This window comes from Bactrocera dorsalis, chromosome 1 (genome assembly GCF_023373825.1).
Source record: "Bactrocera dorsalis isolate Fly_Bdor chromosome 1, ASM2337382v1, whole genome shotgun sequence".
In the NCBI taxonomy this organism is placed as follows: domain Eukaryota; kingdom Metazoa; phylum Arthropoda; class Insecta; order Diptera; family Tephritidae; genus Bactrocera; species Bactrocera dorsalis.
Genome location: NC_064303.1, coordinates 108,079,685 through 108,099,131, shown reverse-complemented (window position 1 = coordinate 108,099,131; position 19,447 = coordinate 108,079,685). Strand labels below are relative to the sequence as shown.

The following is a 19,447-nucleotide window of genomic DNA, read 5'->3' as shown; positions in this document are numbered from 1 at the left end:
ATTGACTGATTTTAATTTCAAACTGACAACACTTCTTTATGAAAATACTCTCGAGGATGTTTTGAAGCTTTAGAATATTTAATTTTTGTTATGTCTTGTGTGGAAAAGTATCTTGAAAGGTCTTTTACTTGCACTATTCGAATTCTGACAGCGGTTTTACGCGCTACGCCAGAGACTGTTCGTTCAGCGAAGTGCTAATATCCTCTTTATAGCAGCTATAAGTCCGAAACACTGTCCGCTGTCCGTTGATATGTTCTCTACCATACTTCGTGCTCTCTAAGTTTTACACCATTTTTAATACAGTTACTTCGAAAATATTGTATGATTCTTTAGAGGTAGTATTAAAAGAAATGTTCCACCTTCGGACGCATTACACAAATGTCGTATTTAGCCAGTTTTTAGTATTGGAAATGTAACCAAACTGCTCTGAAAAGAGCTCCTAAATCGCCTCAGATGTTATATTGGCCTTTTAAAACTTTAGTAAAGCCATTCCATGAAAATATTATCAAAAGTAGTTCAATTCAACACGTAAACCACTACACACGTGACTCGAACTGTTCGATTTAAACTGCTTGCGCAATCCATGTTTTGTATATTTCCATCACCAATCGAATCGAATTGTATAAAAAATTTAATAACCTATGACTTGAGAAGCCTTGAGTATATTTAATTAGTAATATGTAGTCCAACAAGTGACAATGAAGTGTGGATGATTGAATAAGCGTAAAGAAGAATAAAAAAATAAATTTTGCTTGACACGTGACGGCAAGTCAACAATTGCAACACAAATATTAAATTACGTGCGAAAAGCAGCAAGCATTGAAGACACCAAGAATTATTATTGTTTTTTTTTATTTTTTTATTATTATTATTTTTTATACCCTGAACAGGGTAGATTAAGTTTGGCACGATGTCGGAAGGAAAGGAAACGTCGGAGACCCTACAAAATATATCTAAAACTATTCCTTCATTTTCTAAGACATCATCTCTTCTCCTCAAGAAGCTGCTTATTTGTCGGAGCCGCCGATATAGGATAACTATAGCATATAGCTGCCATACAGACAAATGATAAGAATCCAGTGCTTGTATGGTAAAAACTTTTTCATTTAACGAAATATGGTCAAGAAATTTGTCATGGGATTAACCCATGAAATCTTCGAAAAAATTGTTCAGATCGGATCACTTTAGCATATAGCTGCCATACAGACTCAACAATCGGAATCAAGTGTTTGAATGGAAAACTTTTTCATTTTAAGACCTATCTTCAAGAAATTTTGCGTGGGTATTGCTACATACATATGTATGTATATATACATAAGACTATATATGTTTGTATTTTTCGCGATTCGCTCGCTAAGTCCTGAAGATATGGAGTAGGCGGCTTAGTACTGACGCAGCTACTCATGCGTCATATTCATACAAATATATCTATGTAAGGTGTCTGTAGACTTTCATATACATACATACATATGTATTGCATACATACATGCATATGTATTGCATACATACATATGAGTGTTAAAGCAGCAGGCAATGAGCAGTCAAGCTGGCACTCGTGGCTGATAGACGTTGACTGATGTGCATTTAAAGACGCGCTGATTGCATGGTCTTATTGTATTGTTGTTGTTATTTTTTTTGCTTTTGTTTTTGTTGTCCGCAGTATACCCGCATGTGCAAATACATTTATGTATGTATATTTTTTGTTGTGAAAATTGAAACCTACTTTATTATCGGCAAGAAAAAACAATACGTAGTAATTCTTGCTATTTTTGTAAGAACAACAACAATAGTGTGTGCCCCACATGTGCTAGGTAACTACATACGTATAAATATAAGTAAATTAGGCATGCACGTATGCCTTGGCAGACATTTGTTTGCGCAAACATTTGCAAGCGTGAGCGTGAAGCACAAGACAACAACAAAGTATTAGAAACTAACGAAAAAGGCACAAAAGCACTTTTGGAGCAAGCAAAGCGCTTTATACGAATTTTTTTTATTAGTCATTTTAAGCAGCTTAGTACAACTGCAATTGCATTTGTTGTTGCGCTGGTGGGTTGGTGATTTTGTTTTTATTTGCTTTTTTTTTGTATTTTGTTTGCGCCAACTCCCTCCTTTAGCTACTCGGAGTTTATTTTATTTTTTTATTTTTTTTTTTAATTTTTTATATTTTTCTTATTTTTTTAGTTTAATTTATTCAATTTTTTTTTTAAGTTTTTATATTTTTTTTTTAATTTTTCTTTTTTTTATTTTCTTTATTTTTTTTTTCTTTATTTTTTACATGTTTTTGTTTTTTTGTTTTACTCTTTGCATATTTTTTTATATTTCTTTGCTAAATCCGTTTCATCAGCTCATTTAGTTGGAAAAAATTGTGCAGCATTTGGTAGCAGCAACAGCAAAAACCCACCGCTTGGCAATAATAATTACAACACTTTACTAAATGAGTTTGGTTGCCGCAAGCTGCCGACCAACTGTGCAAATATCCGACGACACATACACACATATGCATACATATGTACATATATAGTTCGCCAGCCATTTATAGTCACAACAGCGTGCTCTTCTAATTGCAGTTGGTGCTCCACTGCGTATAAGTAACGCAACACAGAGTTCTTGCCCATAGCTTCGTGCTTGCGCTTGTATATACTTGTATGTATGTTTGTATGTTCATACATATTTGTGCGTTTGTCTTCATGCAATTCTTTATGCTTCCGTGTGCACGATCGAGTATTTAGCACAAATGATTTTAAACGCTTGATTTCACTTGCGGTATTTTAACTTGCCTTACTTTGTGTATGTGTTTGTGCGTTTGTATCTGAGAACTTATTATGCTCGTTTATATGGTGCGTCGATGTGGCCAATGTAGGTCGCTATTGTTTGGTTTTGAAAATTTTTCAAAAGAATATAAAATTTATATTTTGCATCATTTACAATTGACAGCAACAATTTGTTGAAAAGTGGTGAATGAAATAAAAAATAGTAAAAAACAAGAAAAATGTTAATTTCGGCTGCACAACAGCTTCAATTTCCCTCAGATTGTATTTCTTATTACATAAAAGTGTACAAAAAGATTTTGTTGCTTGATTTTATTCAGTCAGTTTGTATGGCAGCTATAAGCTATACTGATCCGCACAATATATTTGGAGATTGCAGAATTGCCTTGAAAAGTAAACTGTACCAAATTTCGTGAAGATATCTTGTCAAATAAAAAAATTTCCTAATAAGAATTTGAATCCGATCGTTTAGTTTGTATGACAGCTATATACTATAGTTATCCGATATCGGCCGTTCCGACAAATGAGCAGCTTCTTAGGGAGAAAAGAAGATGTGCAAAAGTTCAGATCGATATCTCCAAACCTGAAGCACTAGTTTGCTTATAAACAGAAAGAAGGGTATGGCAAAATCGACGTAGCTCGCGAAGCTGATCATTTACATACATAAGTATATACAATATATATATATGCATATACTTTATAGTTTATCCATTGTTTTCTTCTAGGTGTTAAAAGCTTTATATCAAACTCATTTACCCTCAGAACTCAATCGTATCCAACCGAAATCGAGTTTACATAAATACATATTTTTCCAACTTCCATAAAAATAAAAAATCTTTCGCAATAATTAACACTGAAAAAGAAAATTAAAAAAAAAAAATATTTGCCACACTTAATTTAGAGAAGCACGGCTGAAGCGGATTTCAATTAAATTTACGTAATTACAAAATTGCAAGCTATCAAAAATGCGGTTTTCCAACCATTTACAGACCGACTAAGACCAAAAAGTTTGCCATCCAAAGCAACGGCAACTAAATTAAGTAAATTTCAGTCAAAATAACATAGTGGCACTGCGAGCAATTTAGATTCGAAATAGATGCACATTTTAAAACTTTTTTAATACTATATATACACATACATATATGCATATGAACACATGTTGCTGCACGTCTTGCTGTTCGCCATCATTTGCAACAGTAAGATGCACACCGCAAATTGAAGCAGCAGCCACTTTGCCAAACACCTGTAAAATATTTATATATGCAACACATCTTTGTTTGTTATTATTATTGTAATGTGGTTTATTGCATAGTCACATGACTGTGCTCGTATATTTTAATTGGCAAATTCTATGAATTTGCGCTTGGACACCCGTCGTTTCGACATAAACATACATACATATGTATATGTGTATGTGTTGGTATGTTGGAGATGTTTGGAATGATGGATGTGTGTTTGTTTTCGCGTAAATAATTCAATAAATTGAAATTTTTCGTATGTAGTTGCTGTGCAGCAGTGAATAAAGAAATACTAATCCAAATTGTTGTTCAGTCTCATCATATTTATTTTAGTGGAAATGCAAATTTCGAAAACTTTAAAAATATTTAACTCAAATTAATTTAAATAATGCCTAGAGGAGTCTATAAATTTTTAAGCGGGTATTCTAGAGTAAACATGATGTTTGATACTATTACATAAATAGAAAAAAATCTTACAGTTCCAGCCGAACCAGTTTGGGTGCCAGGTCAGCAAAATACTTATAACTCCGAAAATAAATTGAATATAAAAAAAAATGTAACTTCTGTATTACTAGACTAGAATACCCCTTTAACTGTCCCTCAAATCTCAGTCAACTTGCTCACGCTTATTTTTGAATTTGAGTTTGAGCCTTGCTATTGACCAAGCATTGTTGAATTCTATATACAAAATTTAGGCTCGTTCCCACGACAGTCGGGTGTACGTAATCGGAACGGATGCGGATTTTTTATTTGGTCAAAAACTGTCAACTCGGCAGAATCTTGCCGCCAACAACAACAAAATTTAGGCTACTTACGAAATACTAAGGGAATTATGAGAAGCTTTTTCATGAAAAAAAACAATACCCACGAGGGTTTGCCTTTGAGACCAATGAAAGCTGCAGATAGAAATAAATATAATAACTTTTTCATCTGAATCGCAAAACTATGTTACATCAGTATTAGATGATTATGTCCGGATATTGTAGCTTTGGCTTGGTTCGCCATTAATCAAAGCCAAATTTCGTGCAAAAGTTGTATCAAATATATTGGTAAAATTCTTTGGCATCTATATACTATAGTGGTTCGATATCGTCAGTTCTGTCAAATGAGTAGCTTCTTGGGTAAATATGTTGCAATCGGTTTCCATATGGCGTACCCCTAATTTATTGTCTTGGCATTTGAGAACTTGAGCATTTCGATTTGTAAAAAGTTAATAAAATAAATTTTATTTATGCAATTGATTATTAGAGATATTTTTACTTACATTTATTAACTTTTTCCAATTCAAAATATGATCGCTTCATTGAATAACTCATTTGCCCAACACACGTTTTGCCTGCTCAATGAGCAAGCTAAAAAACGAATCACGCCCGAAGATAAGTAATAAATACAAGCGAACACTATAAATTCATGATTCACTAACGGTAAAAATTGTATATGTAAAATACATATTACATATCGATCTAGTACAACAAATTCCAAAAAATTTTTAGTTCCGTATACCACTTTATTTTTGACATTTTGAAGCACACCTTTTTTCTGTTTTAATTTTTTTTTATTTTTTATTTATTTTTGTAAATCGCTAAACAATGCATGCGGCGAACCCTCGACGTATTTTAAATAGTTTCACTTGACAAGTACTAAAATATTGTTTGTAATTATGCGCAACAATTGTTGGCTAAATAAGGAAAACTATACGCACTAGGCTGCACTGACAATACGTAATAGACAGTATTAGCGTAAAGTATAATATGTAATGCCTGTAAATTGGACGTGACTCTCCACAACACTATTTAAATTAGTTGGACTAATTTCCACAACATATTTACTGGCGATTGTCTGTCTGGCTTTGTCAGCATTATTTTCCCTTTCGATTGTAGAAATTTCAACGAATTACATGTCCATGCACTCATATGTACTCCTAGATATGTGTATGATTTGTGTGTACTCATAAGTATAAATAATTCATGAGTTTTTCTCACCTCCGCTCATACTTTGCTAACGCCAACAACTGACCTAACGCAACCGAAATTTTGTTGTGCGCCATGGTATGTAAGAAGTCTGTAGGAAATATTGAAATGATACCAAGTATAAGCGAAAAAGCTTAGGCTGAACACATAGTGGCACACCCAAAAGAGAGTCAATGATAGAAAGAGAGCCAAAATTATGAAATTTTAGTGATGTTTTCAGCTTAACTCATCGCTTTTACTTCCTTAGGCATCTAATTGTGGTTCGCAAAAAAAAGAGTGTAAATAATAAAAATACCTTAGTGATGTTTAGAGTTTGACTCATCTCTTTTATTTCTTTAGACAACTTGGTAGGGTACGCTCTATATATATCCATATATGAAATGAAATGAAATTTCACTACTAAAATTCCTAACCTCAAAAATACCTGTCGTCAATCGTAGTGTTCAATTTAAAAAATGAAATATCAAATGGTCCTAAAACTTAACAAAATTTATCATTTTCTATGTCTAAACTATAACTTTAAAAATTCTTATTACTTTTTGAGATTTTTTTGAGCTTTCAAAATTGTACTTTTTTGAGATTTAAATCATAGCTAAAATCTTGAATTCTTGCGAAAAAATTACAAAATATCTATAAAAATCATAGTTAATGAAATCATACTTTATTTTATAATATTTCTTGACAATCAATTTACACAAAAATACTCGACAATAATTTGATGTTTTATTTCGCTTCAGTTTCCTACAGGTCAATGTTTTTTGTAACAGCTTGTAAGTTTTTACATGGTTGTTTTGAATCTATTTATATATCAACTCATATACATATAAATATGAAGTCATTAAGCTACAAAAAGTATACAATTAACCACCATGATATTCATGCCGTGAGTTTCCACACGAGTTCGTGTCCATTGTGCCACCCACTACAGTTATGACGGAATGGCAAATAAAGTGGCAGCATTAAGGGGCATACCTGGTATGGCAGCCTAAAAAATTGCGATTTTTGGGTATTTCAAAAAACTACTAAATCATTTAGGTTTAAATTTTGAGGTTATATTGATATATATCTTTAGAAAATGCAGTAAAATCTTCGAAGAAAAAATTTAATATTTTTCGAAATACATTCGATCTCCAACGTTTCTAAAAAAGTGCCTCCAATACTGTATTGATCCCGGCTTTCTCGTTGATGAAAACTGAAAAGAAACAAATTTTCTTTCAACTTGAAGATATTTTCCGCACAATGGACATTGTTAAAAATATATAAAAATTTGATAATTGGAATTTCACCCAAAATTTTGGTATTGTTTGGCCTGCCAAAAATTGATTCATGGTTTGATCACTTTTAGATCATTGTATGGAAAATCTATATAGAATAGAACAGAAAATTTAATAGTGATCGCATTATTCGCCTCTGAGTAATCACTCAAGTAAATCTGGAAAATGTAGTTTTGAGAAAAACGCTTTTAAATAATAACTGATTAAGCTGACTGAATTGCGCAGTTCCAGCTTAGAGTGCTGTAACCAAAAAAATAATCGAGAATCGATGTAAAATTTTAGTATGTGATGTTACGCCCTCGCAAAGAATGAAAAAATATATTTTTTGTTATTATTTTTTAATTAAAAATATTAATTTTTTAAGTTAATTTTTTTAAATTAAAAAGTTAATTTTTTTTAAATTAAATTTCTAATTTAAACTTTTTTTATATTTTTATTTTTTTCACATATTAAAAATATTTTTAATTTTTTCAAATTAAGAAGTTAATTTTCTAAAATTAAATTAAGTAAATTTTTTAAATAAAATTTTTAATTGAAAATTTTTTTTTAATTAAATTTTTACTTAAAAATTTTTTTTAATTAAACTTTTAATTTAAAATTTTAATTAAATTTTTATTTGAAAAAAAATTAAAAAAGTTAACTTAATTGAATTTAAAAAAATTAACTTTTTAATTTAAATTAAGTTAATTTTTTTTAATTTTTTTAAATTAAGTTTCTTTTTACAAAATTTTTAATTTAATTTTTTAATTTAAATTTTTGATAAAAAGTATTTACTTTATTAAATTTAAAAAGTTAACTTTTTAATTAAAAAATAAAAATATTTTTAAATATGAAAAAAAAACTTTGTTGTGAAATAACAAATTTAGTATTTAAAATTTTTTCACAGCATTACATTACATTTCACTTGCTATTGACCAGCAAATAAAGAAGCCTCATATCACAACATTCAGCATTTCCTTAATTAATTAAAATTTATAGAAAAATGTTTCATATTTTCGATTTGATTTATTCATGCCAATAATTGAGCAAAATATATTGCGTGGACTTGCTGTGGCACTTGTAATGCAGTAAAAATTAATTAGTCAGTCAACATGCCATTTAAATGATAGTCAGCATACGATATTTGTGGGTGTTGTTGGAGTTAACTTGTGTACATATGATTGTATGCAATCAAGTAAATAATACGCATGCTCATTGAGCGTATGCAACAGGTGCCGCCAGACACCAGACACCAGCCACTGCTAATTTATTGCCAACATTCAATTACATGCTTGTTGTTGCGCTTTGTTGCTGCCAACGAAACACTTACATTTCTTTTTCCTTTCTTTATTTGTGTCACTTCCATCACTCTGGCGCATGCGTCAAGCACTTTAAACACCCAGCGGGGTTTCCAAACATTTCTTTTTTGCATAGCCCCCGTGCTTGGTTGGCTGTCTTTCAAGCGTTTAAGCTGCTTAAATATCTAGCGAATTGTTCGACCATAACTCTTTTAATATTTTTTTTAATTTTCATTTTTTTACTGTTATTTATATTTTGTTAATTACAACTGTCACATTGTCAATGCCTGTCGTGTCACCGAATACATAACAAACAAGAGGGAAATGTAATTAGTATTTTTGCAGCAAAGGCGCATCCGTATTTCGTTACATAACTTTAAAATGGTGCTGCTACTGACAGATATGCTTACTGACTGCGCTCGGTTGGCAGTTTCTTTCCGATTCATAAATTAAGTATTGCTTGCTTGGAATAAAAACGAGCGAATATCGTGATTTAATTTTTAATTGAAGTGAAATGGAAATTAAATGGAATTTTAATCGTCATAATTATGTCTCTGTATTTTGTAAGGCAACTGATTGGCATATAATGTTGTACCATTTTGAAGTCACTTTCGTCGTCAGAAATTGCATTTTCATTGAGTTATGAAATGCTAATTCAATGTTGCATTAATGTAAGGTTATGTTAGGAGTTTTGGTGTCCCTCATTAAACAACTTGTCTCATCATAACTCTCTTTCTTAAAATATTCGAAGTTGTGTTCCGTTGTGCGTTCGAGAAAATTTCGAAGCATGAAGTTCCAATACCAATGTTGTTAATTACTTCGTAAAGTCCTCATATTTACTAAAGGTCCGATTATTGTCAATCCTCAGAAGTATTTAAAGGTGGCTTTCCGCTAAGACTGTCATTATTTTCTTGTTCTAGTCTTTGCTTTTTTGTGGCCAATAACAGAAATGATACCATACAAAGAACATCTGTGGAGCTGCCTGAACAACGCCACGCCAGGCATTAAACGTACTTTTACACTTACTGTCAACAGACCTGTTTTGCAACCTGTTTTGCAAGCAAATACTAGCGAAATCAGCTCGTTTACTGAAGTAACCTTCCTATTAGTCACCAGGTGGTGTCTTTTCTGTAAAACTATATGCCAAAGTCGCCTTTCGGCTGCCAGACCACTACAGTGTCTACCAAGCGGAGATCATAGCAGTTAAAGAAAAACGTCTTGTACTGTCAAAGAATGTACTCACAACAAGGAATATACATATTTACATATATAAAGTTTCTTAGGGGCTTGTCAAGTGGATCTAACATCTTATTTTTCGATAAATCCACAATAGATTCCAAGACATAATGATATGCTTGGGAACTACAAAGCAGGTGAAGAGGCATTGCAGTACAATTATACTCCGGAAAAGAGGGAATTTATATGCCTCTGCCTACTTGCTGTAATTTAATCGAATGTAATGAATACAGCAGAGTCTTAGTACAATCAATCCCACACTGGCCGAACAAGCAGACAAACGTGTGATGAATGAAATTTAAAAATAATGATAGATGAAACTAGTAGTTAGTAGTGGTAAAGTTCAATGTCTAATTGGCAGACATGCCAAAACACTCTAACGACTATTGTAGTAGCAAGAGGAGGAAATATATTCTATGCAATTGTAAGGCTCTATATAGGAAAAGACTATCGATCGATTCTTGACGACTTTTCGAAGGTTGCACAGATACAACTTTTTATACCGATGAGCTTATCAGGGATGAAGCAGGGAGTGGCCGATCGAGTAAGGGAACTCGGTGGTATCACAGTGGGCCTCCTAAAAACCTAGGTGCATCGTTAGACAACTATCCTATATTCTAGACAACCTACCTCCCTACCCAGTCTATGCTTTTCCATATATTGTAGTTTTAGAAAAGTCTCGATCACTCCACATTTATACAGTAATCAACTAGCTTGAAGATTTTATACGCTACATGAACTGATACAACATCGTCTCCATAAACTTCACAAATTTCCTTGGTGGCTTGCGTGGCATTCTTCCCATTTTTTATACAAAAATATCAAGATATAGCGAATATCTTCATTATTTCCACTCATTTTTGAACAGCTGTAATTTTAAATGAAGCTTAAAAATCTCACCTTTCCAACACTGTATGGTATGACACAATGTAATTGGTAGAACTGGAGATATACGATTGCAACGACATCTAAAAAATACGAAAAGACTTTTTCGACTACCAAATATTAATAGTCATATGCTGTACAGACTCACAGTTGTGTATAAATTACGCGAATCTTAAACTGAAAAATTCTATAATTTTATAATAAGTTGAAGTCAGTTGTAGTTCCTTTTACAACCAGTCTCGAGCAGACAATCCATCAAGCTTTAGTCACGCTTCCTACATACTCGTTTAACTCAATATTTAAATATTTATATATTTCAAAATCAACGTAAACCCAACCGAATTTCACAAAGTCGTTTAACCAAATAAGTCAGTGCAACATTTCAGCATTTGATGAGTTAAGACCGATAGTCAGACAAACTGTATGTTACCACACATCTTAATATGGTTCATCATTTAGACATGCGTGCGATTTATAGACATATCAGCGAATAGTAAAAGATATTATAAGCTATTAAATTTCATTAAAGAAATTTGTATATATGTATGATTTATGCACACCTATGACATATAAAAATATATATTTAATACTTAAATTAAAAATTAACAAAAAATTTCATGCAGCCATATAAAATTTATCTAAAATTTTATGAAATTAAATTTTTGACATTTTTGTAATTACAATGACACCAAACCGCTTGCGAATACCAGCTATTAAATGTGAAAATGAATTTGTTATTTCATAAGCTTTATAACCTTTGAGATTAATTTGTTTATTTTCCATTGTATTACGTCTTTTTTTTTCCTTTGTATCTCACTAATGGCAAGAAGATTGTGCTGCTACCATATTTTACCGTATTTGTAAGCCAGCTTGATAACCACAGCGACCCGCACCATTGTCTTAACTGCTGTGCCACTGGTTTTAAGTGCAAATTTTGCAAGTGATTAATGACCCAACCTCACCTAATTTTATTTTTTATTTATTTATTTTTGTTTTTTAATTTTCCATAAGCAGTTGGGTATATGCAAAGCAATTAAAAATAAATATTTTATAAGTAATTATGTTAACAGCGTTGTAATTTAAATTCAGCCTTCGTGAACCTCAGTTAATTTCTAATGTTACGAATACTACTTTTTCAGCATTTTTGTCTGAACGACTAAAGCAGTGGGTTTCTTAATAATAGTTGATATTTTATTGTTATTAAGAATGTTATAAATATAATTTTAGCAAAACTGGCAATCAATTGTTCTAAATTTTTTAGTTTTGAGGCTAGTTGTAGAAGCACAGCGAATTATCTTCAACCATAAATCAATTTCGCCAGGGAGCTCAGCTGATTTTTGAAGCCCCAGTATCTCTGAATTCGATGTCAAATCATCCCTGCTTGAACTAACTTTTCTTACAACCCCAGCTCATTACATAAGCAACACTTGATGTCTGCCTCATGTCATTCGAGAAGCTGTTAGTGCGCAAACAAGCTTATTTACAAGTCTCTTCAGGTCTGTTGTACATAAGAAACATGACGTCTACTAATGACCTGTAATGACGGAAGTTACTGCTTCGCCATGCCTTCTTCTTGTTATGCTTACCAAATTGGGTATTTTTTTTACTATTATCTGCTATTTTTCACTAATTATGCAACTAAGCCGATATGCCTAAAAGTAAATTTTCATGCAGAATTTCCATTGAAGCATGAATGCAACGCATGCAATAATATAACGGCGGAAACGCCTAAATATACGTTGCCCACCTAGTATAGACATATGCAGTATTTATGCAAAAGAGCTTCTCTAAAATGCTATTTGGTGGCAACGGTAGCATAAAGCGCCGCTTCTTGCTGCAATGCGGTGTTATCCATATTCATGAGGAAATCAATTTTCCTTAAGTGCCACGCTTTGGTAAACATTCGCTTCATTCAAGTACCGTTCGATAGTTATGCAATTTTGCAAAGATGAACAAAAAGGCATTTGAAAATGTTACTTAAATTGGCTGGTCTGTTGGTTTTAGATGGGAGAGGAAAATATATTTGCTTGAGCTTAAGCAACACACGCTTTTAAGACAAACTTTATTACGTAAAATTTTAAATAAATTTCCAGTTTAGCAATATCGTAAGTAAAACTTATTTTGAAATGTGTAAGAAAGAGTTTTTAAATTTTGAAATAAAAAATATAACCAAAGCTATGTGCATAGTATACGCGTGGGCAAAAGTTATTGATACAGAGGCAAATCTTTAGGAAATGTAAACAAAATCAAATAAAGTTAATATCGAATAATAAATACTTCACTTCTTATATTTTGCAAATATCGTATAATTATATTATGTTATATAATAATAATAAATTAATAAAAATATAATTCATGAAGCGTCATTACCAATTTTGAACTATTTTTAGTATATCGAATTTACTAACTTACAAAAAAATAATTTAATGTTTTTACTTAACTTTTATTTTTTATAAATTAAATTTGTTAAAATTAAGTAATAACAATTTAAAATTTTTTTTTTTATTTAATAAAAAGTCATTCAATTAAATTTTTTTTCCAAATTAATTAGCATTTTTATTTAACTCTAATTTTTTATTAATCGAGTTAACTAAAAATAAATAATAGTACACATTTCTTTATTTTTTTTTTTAATTTTTTACAAAAATTATTATTTTTTTCAAATTAATTATTTTTCTTTCAAAGAAGTTAATGCTCTTACACAACTTCGTCACTTTTATTTTTTTTAATCGAATTTACTAAAAATAAATATGGTAATAAAGCTTTTACAGTTTTATTTATGTATTTTTGTTTAATTTTTCCAAAGAATATTTTTTAAAATTAAATTATTTTTTCTTTCAAAAAAGTTATGTTTTTACTGATGTTTTAATTTCTATAAATGGAATAACCTAAATATAAATAAAAAATAGACATTTCTTTTTTTTTAATTTTTTTCCACAAATATATATATTTCTTTCTATTAAATAATTTTTTTTTAGATTTATAATTTTAATTTAATTTTTTTATAAATAAAATTTACTAAAAATAAATACTACAAATTTTACACAAAACCAAAATTATTTCTAATTAAATAGCTCTTTCTAAGAAAGTAATATTTTTAACAAATTCCATTTATAAACAATAAAAGTTGAGTTAAAAAATTGTTTTATTTAAAAAAAAAATTGATTTGAAAAATGTAAAAAAATATTTGATTTGAAAAAAATATTTATTTTGAAAGAAAACAAAAATAAAATGATAAAAATGTTGATTCTTTTTTAATTGAAAATATTTTTTAAACAAATAAATTCGATTTATTAACAATAAAAGAGAAAAAAATAATTTTATTTGAAAAAAAAAAAAAATTATTTGAAAAAAAATAATAATTTGAAAGAAAAATTGTTAAAGAACTTTGCTCGGAGTCAAAATATTATTTGTTTTGAAAAAAATTCAAAGAAAGAATATTTTAAAGAACTTTTTCCTTCAAAATAGATATTTTTTTTAATAAAATGTTTTTTTTTTTGCATAAATTTCGAATTTCTATATCGAATTCACTAAAAAATATTTTTTTATTTCTTAACTCATTAATTATCTTTTAAAAAGATTAATAAAATTTTAAAATCCTTAAATTCATAAATAAAAAATAATATGTATAAATATATTTTAAACAATATTTTTAGCAAATTCGAAAAAGTTAACTAAAAAAAATTAATAAAAAATATCTAATTTGAAAAAAAAATTCAAAGAAATAATGTTTTAAAGAAAAAATATTTTAAAGATTTTTATTAAATATTTTTTTTTAAATAAAATATTTTTTTATTTGACCTTCATTGTTTATAAATAGAATTTACTGAAAACATTTATTGTTTTTATTAACTCATTGATTAAATATATTTAAAAAAAATATTAAATTTTTAATAATCCTTAAAAACAGATAATAAACATCAATATACTCAAATTTCAATTAGAAAAATAAAAACTAGAGAAAAATCGCTCAAAACGTATCTATAAACCCAACTATACCATTATATAAGTAAATAAATACCAGCAAACACTTGCAATAAATAAAAACTATTAAAAAAAATCATTAAAAAAATAATAATAAAACATCTTGCAACAGATTACACAACATCTAGAGTACTGCTGATGACCCTGCATGCGAGTTACAGAGCTTGCGCTTAATGGTTTGTTGTAAGTCTCGGTCCAGATGTTCCTAAGCAATTACGTGCTGTAATCTATTTCTCACGTTTCTGTTTTTATTTTTTGCATTTAACTACTAGTTTCAATGATATTTGTGAACTCGTGCGCTCGGCTTAGTTTTATTGTAAGTTACATTCGTTCATTATAAGCTCACATTTGGCGCTCATTCGTATGAAACAACAAATTGCCTCATTTGAGGTCGTCGCGTCGCGTCTGCGCTAATGAACTGTTCGTGTCATTAAATGAGTTACAGTTTTCTCAAAGTATGGTTTCTGTTAAACTTTTTTTCTAAAAGTACAATTTTTCATGATTTGTTTTTTTTTTTTCATTCTGTGCGGATTAAATTTTTGTTTTTATTTTTCGTATTTAGAATTTTTTGTTATTCTTCGTATTTAGATTTTCTTTTGTTATTTTTACTCTTCGCTTAAATGTTTTTTTTCTTTTTGATTTAATTTTCATTTAAATTTTCTTTTTTTATTAACTTACCCTGCCCAGGGGTAGGTCGGGGCCAACGTGTGTTCGCTTTAAAGCTCCAAAACAATTAACGCCAATAAAATGAGTAGATCAATGAAAATAACGGTGAAAAATAATGCATGTAGAATCCAAATAGATAAATGAAAATAAAGTAGCAACAACAAACAGAGCACAAATAAAGCCACGTTAATAAATAGTACAAATTTATCGAGGTAACAAAATCACAGTTCAATGGAGCAGTCAGAATTACTCAAAACTGACACACAATTACATTGGAAAAATAAATAAAGAGTCATAAAAGCAAAAGAATGGGAAAAATCGTACAGTCAATTTATAGGCAAATGCTGAACGGTGATCGGTGGCGGTTTGTTTTTTTTTTTGTGTCATTACTAGCCACTTCGTCGCTTAGGCTTATAGAGTGATCCAATTCGAGATCCTCTACTTTTTTTTTAAAGAAAAAACACAGAAACTTGAAGATTAATAGGAATGTTTACTATCGTTCGAAAGAAGATTCCTTGGCATTTATATTTTTGAAGATTATCTCTTTCAAATTTTGGTCGCGGCTACGTCTCAGATGGTCCATCCGTTGAGTCCAATTTTCGATGACTCATTCGAGCATTTCGACTGGTAACTGGCGTGTGATATTTTTCTCCAAGGCCAGAATCAAAGCGCGATTGTCTTCATATACTTTAGAATTTACATATTCCCACAGGAAAAAGTCTTACGGTATGATATAACACGATCTTGGTGGCCAATCGACGTGAAATTATCTGCTCACCGAAGTTTTCTTTCAATTAATCCATTGACTGATGCGATATGGGGAAAGTGGCGCCTGTCTTGGTGAAACCAAATGTCGCCGAGATCACCAGGTTCAATTTAAGACATCAAATAGTCGGTTATCATGGCGTGATAACGCTCGCCATTGATGGTTATATTCACATCGGTATAATTTTTGAAGAAATATGGACCGATGATTCCACTGGCCCACAAACCGTTATTTTTATTAATAAAATGGCAGCTCTTGAATGTCTTCAGGTAGTTCTTCGTCCCAAATGCGTCAATTTCGCGTGTTTACATACCCATTGAGCCAGAAATGAGCCTCATCTCTGAACAAAATTTGGCTCAAAAACGTTGGACCTTCTTGGAAATTTTCAAGACCACACATAGCGAAGCTCAGGCGTCTGCAGTTCTTACACAAGCAGTATTTTCAATTTAAGAGCTCGACTTAAAATGCGCCAAGTCGTTCCATCGTCAGTCCGAGTTGCTGCAAATCGACCCTCCACGGTCTTCGTGTACTCTCGCAGCTACGGCTGCTATATTTTCTTCACTGCATGTTGGACGTTGTACTCGTATATTCGGTCGAATATTATCCAATAATGAATGCTTAGTCTCAAGATGGGGGATGATGATGCGATTGATTCGTAATATTTTTTTTTTCATCCATTAATCTCATTTATCGTCGATTTAAATATAAAAATCCTTTTTTGGTCCAGCGCGATACTTCTCTATATTTATCGGCTCTTAACTTGGCGCCAAAATGTAGGCAACGATTTAGATCAATAACTAATAAAAAAATAGTTTCTTTTCATCGTTTTAACCCCAGTGTTCCATATTAAAATCTGAATTTCATTCTAAACAGTAAAAGTTAGGTTAAAAAATACATATTCGCGCTCATCTAGCTGGCTGATTCGGTTAAAATTGGCTTAACCAAAAATGTGACTTTCCTCCAGCAAACCCAGTTTTATTTTCACTTGTTTATTATCATTTGGGCTGTGTTTACAAAAACATTCGCCGGCTTTCAGCAACGCCAATGAAGCGTGTGAACTGGGTGTGTGCTATGGATTCACAAAAAAGAGGAAAGCCCATTATAAGCTAAGCAAATGCAGCCAAATATATAAATTTTCAAATATAGTGTATATATATGTACATATATATATAAATAACAAATACATACATATGTATGTATAGGTGTATTTATTTGGCCAAATTAGTCGTTCATTTAAGCACACTTCAATTCGTAAACTACTTCATTAGACGCTTTGTTTTGCATTGTAAATATTCATTAACACACACACACATATGCCTGTTATGTTCGTATTAAACCGTTGCTCGAAATATTTTTGGCGTTTTCGCTCGTCAATTATGGCACTCATTTTCATTTGAGACGTCAAGCTAATCACTTGTTTTCTGCTTTTTTTCTTCTACTCAACTCCCGCAGCTCCACGAAGTGCACGACACTTAATAAATAAAACACGGAAGATGTCGCTGTTGCGTACTGTATTGTTGCTGGCTTTCGGTGCCACCGTCGCCTTGGCTCAACGTCGTCTAGCGTTGCCGGATCCACGGAGTTGCGCCAATCGTAAGTACTTAAGAGATATTTTTTGAATTTTTTTGGTGGGCTGTGCTGCTGAAACTGATTGGGCCTCTGAAGGTACTTTAGAGAGGGGTGGAGAAATGCTCATCAAGTATTGGGTATAAGATGTTCAAAATAGTTGCCGAAAGGCTTCAAGAAATACAGCAAAGTGCTTGGAAAAACTACCTTAGAAAGAGATATAATTTTAGACTAGACCAGACTTTCATCCAACGAGAAGAATGTTGATCCTAGAAAATAGTTGATCCAACGAGGCATAAGGATCAAATGTTAAACAATGGGATTACTTCACAAAATTCTTAACTATATTCAAGTAAATGTACTGAATTTCTTTGAAGGTAGAAAAATTCCAGATGTTTCGGCCGCGGCGTGACCGCTTTTCACGTTAATCTAGGCTTCAGTATCCACGAAACTAGTTTTCAGTTTCAAATGCTTATGTGAATAGTGCCAGGAATCCAGAGAGGAGCTAATTATCGCAGGATGAAACTTCAAAAAATGTAGACGTTATCGAAAGCTGATTCCCATCTGCGAATAATCTCAGGTAGATACAGTAAAGCGGGTCGATTTTTTTGAGGAAAGGTTCAACAAATCATTCTGAACAACTTTTTCTAAGAGACCATGTGCCTAAGACCGCTTTCGAACGACCGAGCGGTTTTTAAGAGATTTTGAGAGTTGTCTTACCAATTCACATGAAGCATCATCCTAAGCTAACAATAAACCGCCCATTCTATAATCTTAACAGTCTTATTCTAACCTAACGTTTTGACTTTCTCTCACCCTACTTTACACAGGTGTTCGCCATGCCACGTACCGTGATGCGCGCGGCGTTGCCCACTCGTACTTCTTCAGCTGGGAACATGCGCCGACGCGCAGTCTCGAAGTCGACTGGTTGGATGCGCGCAACATTTGCCGTCGCCACTGCATGGATGCCGTTTCGCTGGAGACACCACAGGAAAATGAGTTCATCAAGCAGCGTATAGCACGTGGCAATGTGCGTTACATCTGGACTTCGGGACGCAAGTGCAATTTTGCTGGCTGTGATCGTCCCGACTTGCAGCCACCAAATGAGAATGGCTGGTTCTGGTCGGGTTCGGGCGCCAAAATCGGACCCACCTCGCAGCGCAACACCGGCGATTGGTCACACACCGGCGGCTACAATCAACCACAACCGGACAATCGTGAGGCTGCACAGGGCAACGATGAGTCATGCTTGTCGATTTTGAATAACTTCTACAACGATGGACTCAAGTGGCACGATGTGGCTTGCCATCATTTGAAACCGTTCGTGTGCGAGGATTCCGACGAGCTGTTGAACTTTGTGCGTTCGCGCAATGCTGGCATACGCCTGTAAGTTGGCGCCCACTGTATGCTAATGGAACGGGTTTGCTGGTTTTACTGTTAGTTTTGTCATGGCATGATGGAATGTGACGCTTGTGGATGCATGGAACGTGACCTTTGTTGCTGTTTTTGTTTATGTTTATGATTTATTTGTATTATTATTTGTAAAGTTTTTGTTTAAGGCTTACCGATTTGTTTCGCAATTGGCAAGAGATTTTCGAAGGTTTGAACAAAAAACGCTGTTTTAGTTTTTAAGTGGAATTTGAAATTAATTTATGTTAAAATTACAAATAAAATCGAAAAACTTTGTTGAAAATATTTCAAATTTTTTGTATTATTTTTCTCGATTTGTTAAGATGTAAATTATCATTCGTTGTTAAGTCTGCTCTACACTGATAAATTACCTAGTAACACGCACAAATGTATGTACAGTTATA

At 31.8% G+C, this 19,447-nt stretch overlaps 1 protein-coding gene across 1 annotated transcript in view; it reads left to right on the top strand.

The window, feature by feature from the left end:
* The window catches only part of LOC105222387 (hypothetical protein), a 29,653-nt gene extending 10,325 nt beyond the window's left edge, over positions 1 to 19,328 (top strand). Inside the window, exons 2-3 of the mRNA XM_029548733.2 lie at positions 17,520 to 17,660; positions 18,464 to 19,328. Coding sequence (XP_029404593.1) covers positions 17,561 to 17,660; positions 18,464 to 19,023 — 660 coding nt within the window. The 5' untranslated portion in view covers positions 17,520 to 17,560 and the 3' untranslated portion in view covers positions 19,024 to 19,328. The remainder of the gene's footprint in view (positions 1 to 17,519; positions 17,661 to 18,463) is intronic.
* Positions 19,329 to 19,447: the final 119 nt, after the last annotated feature.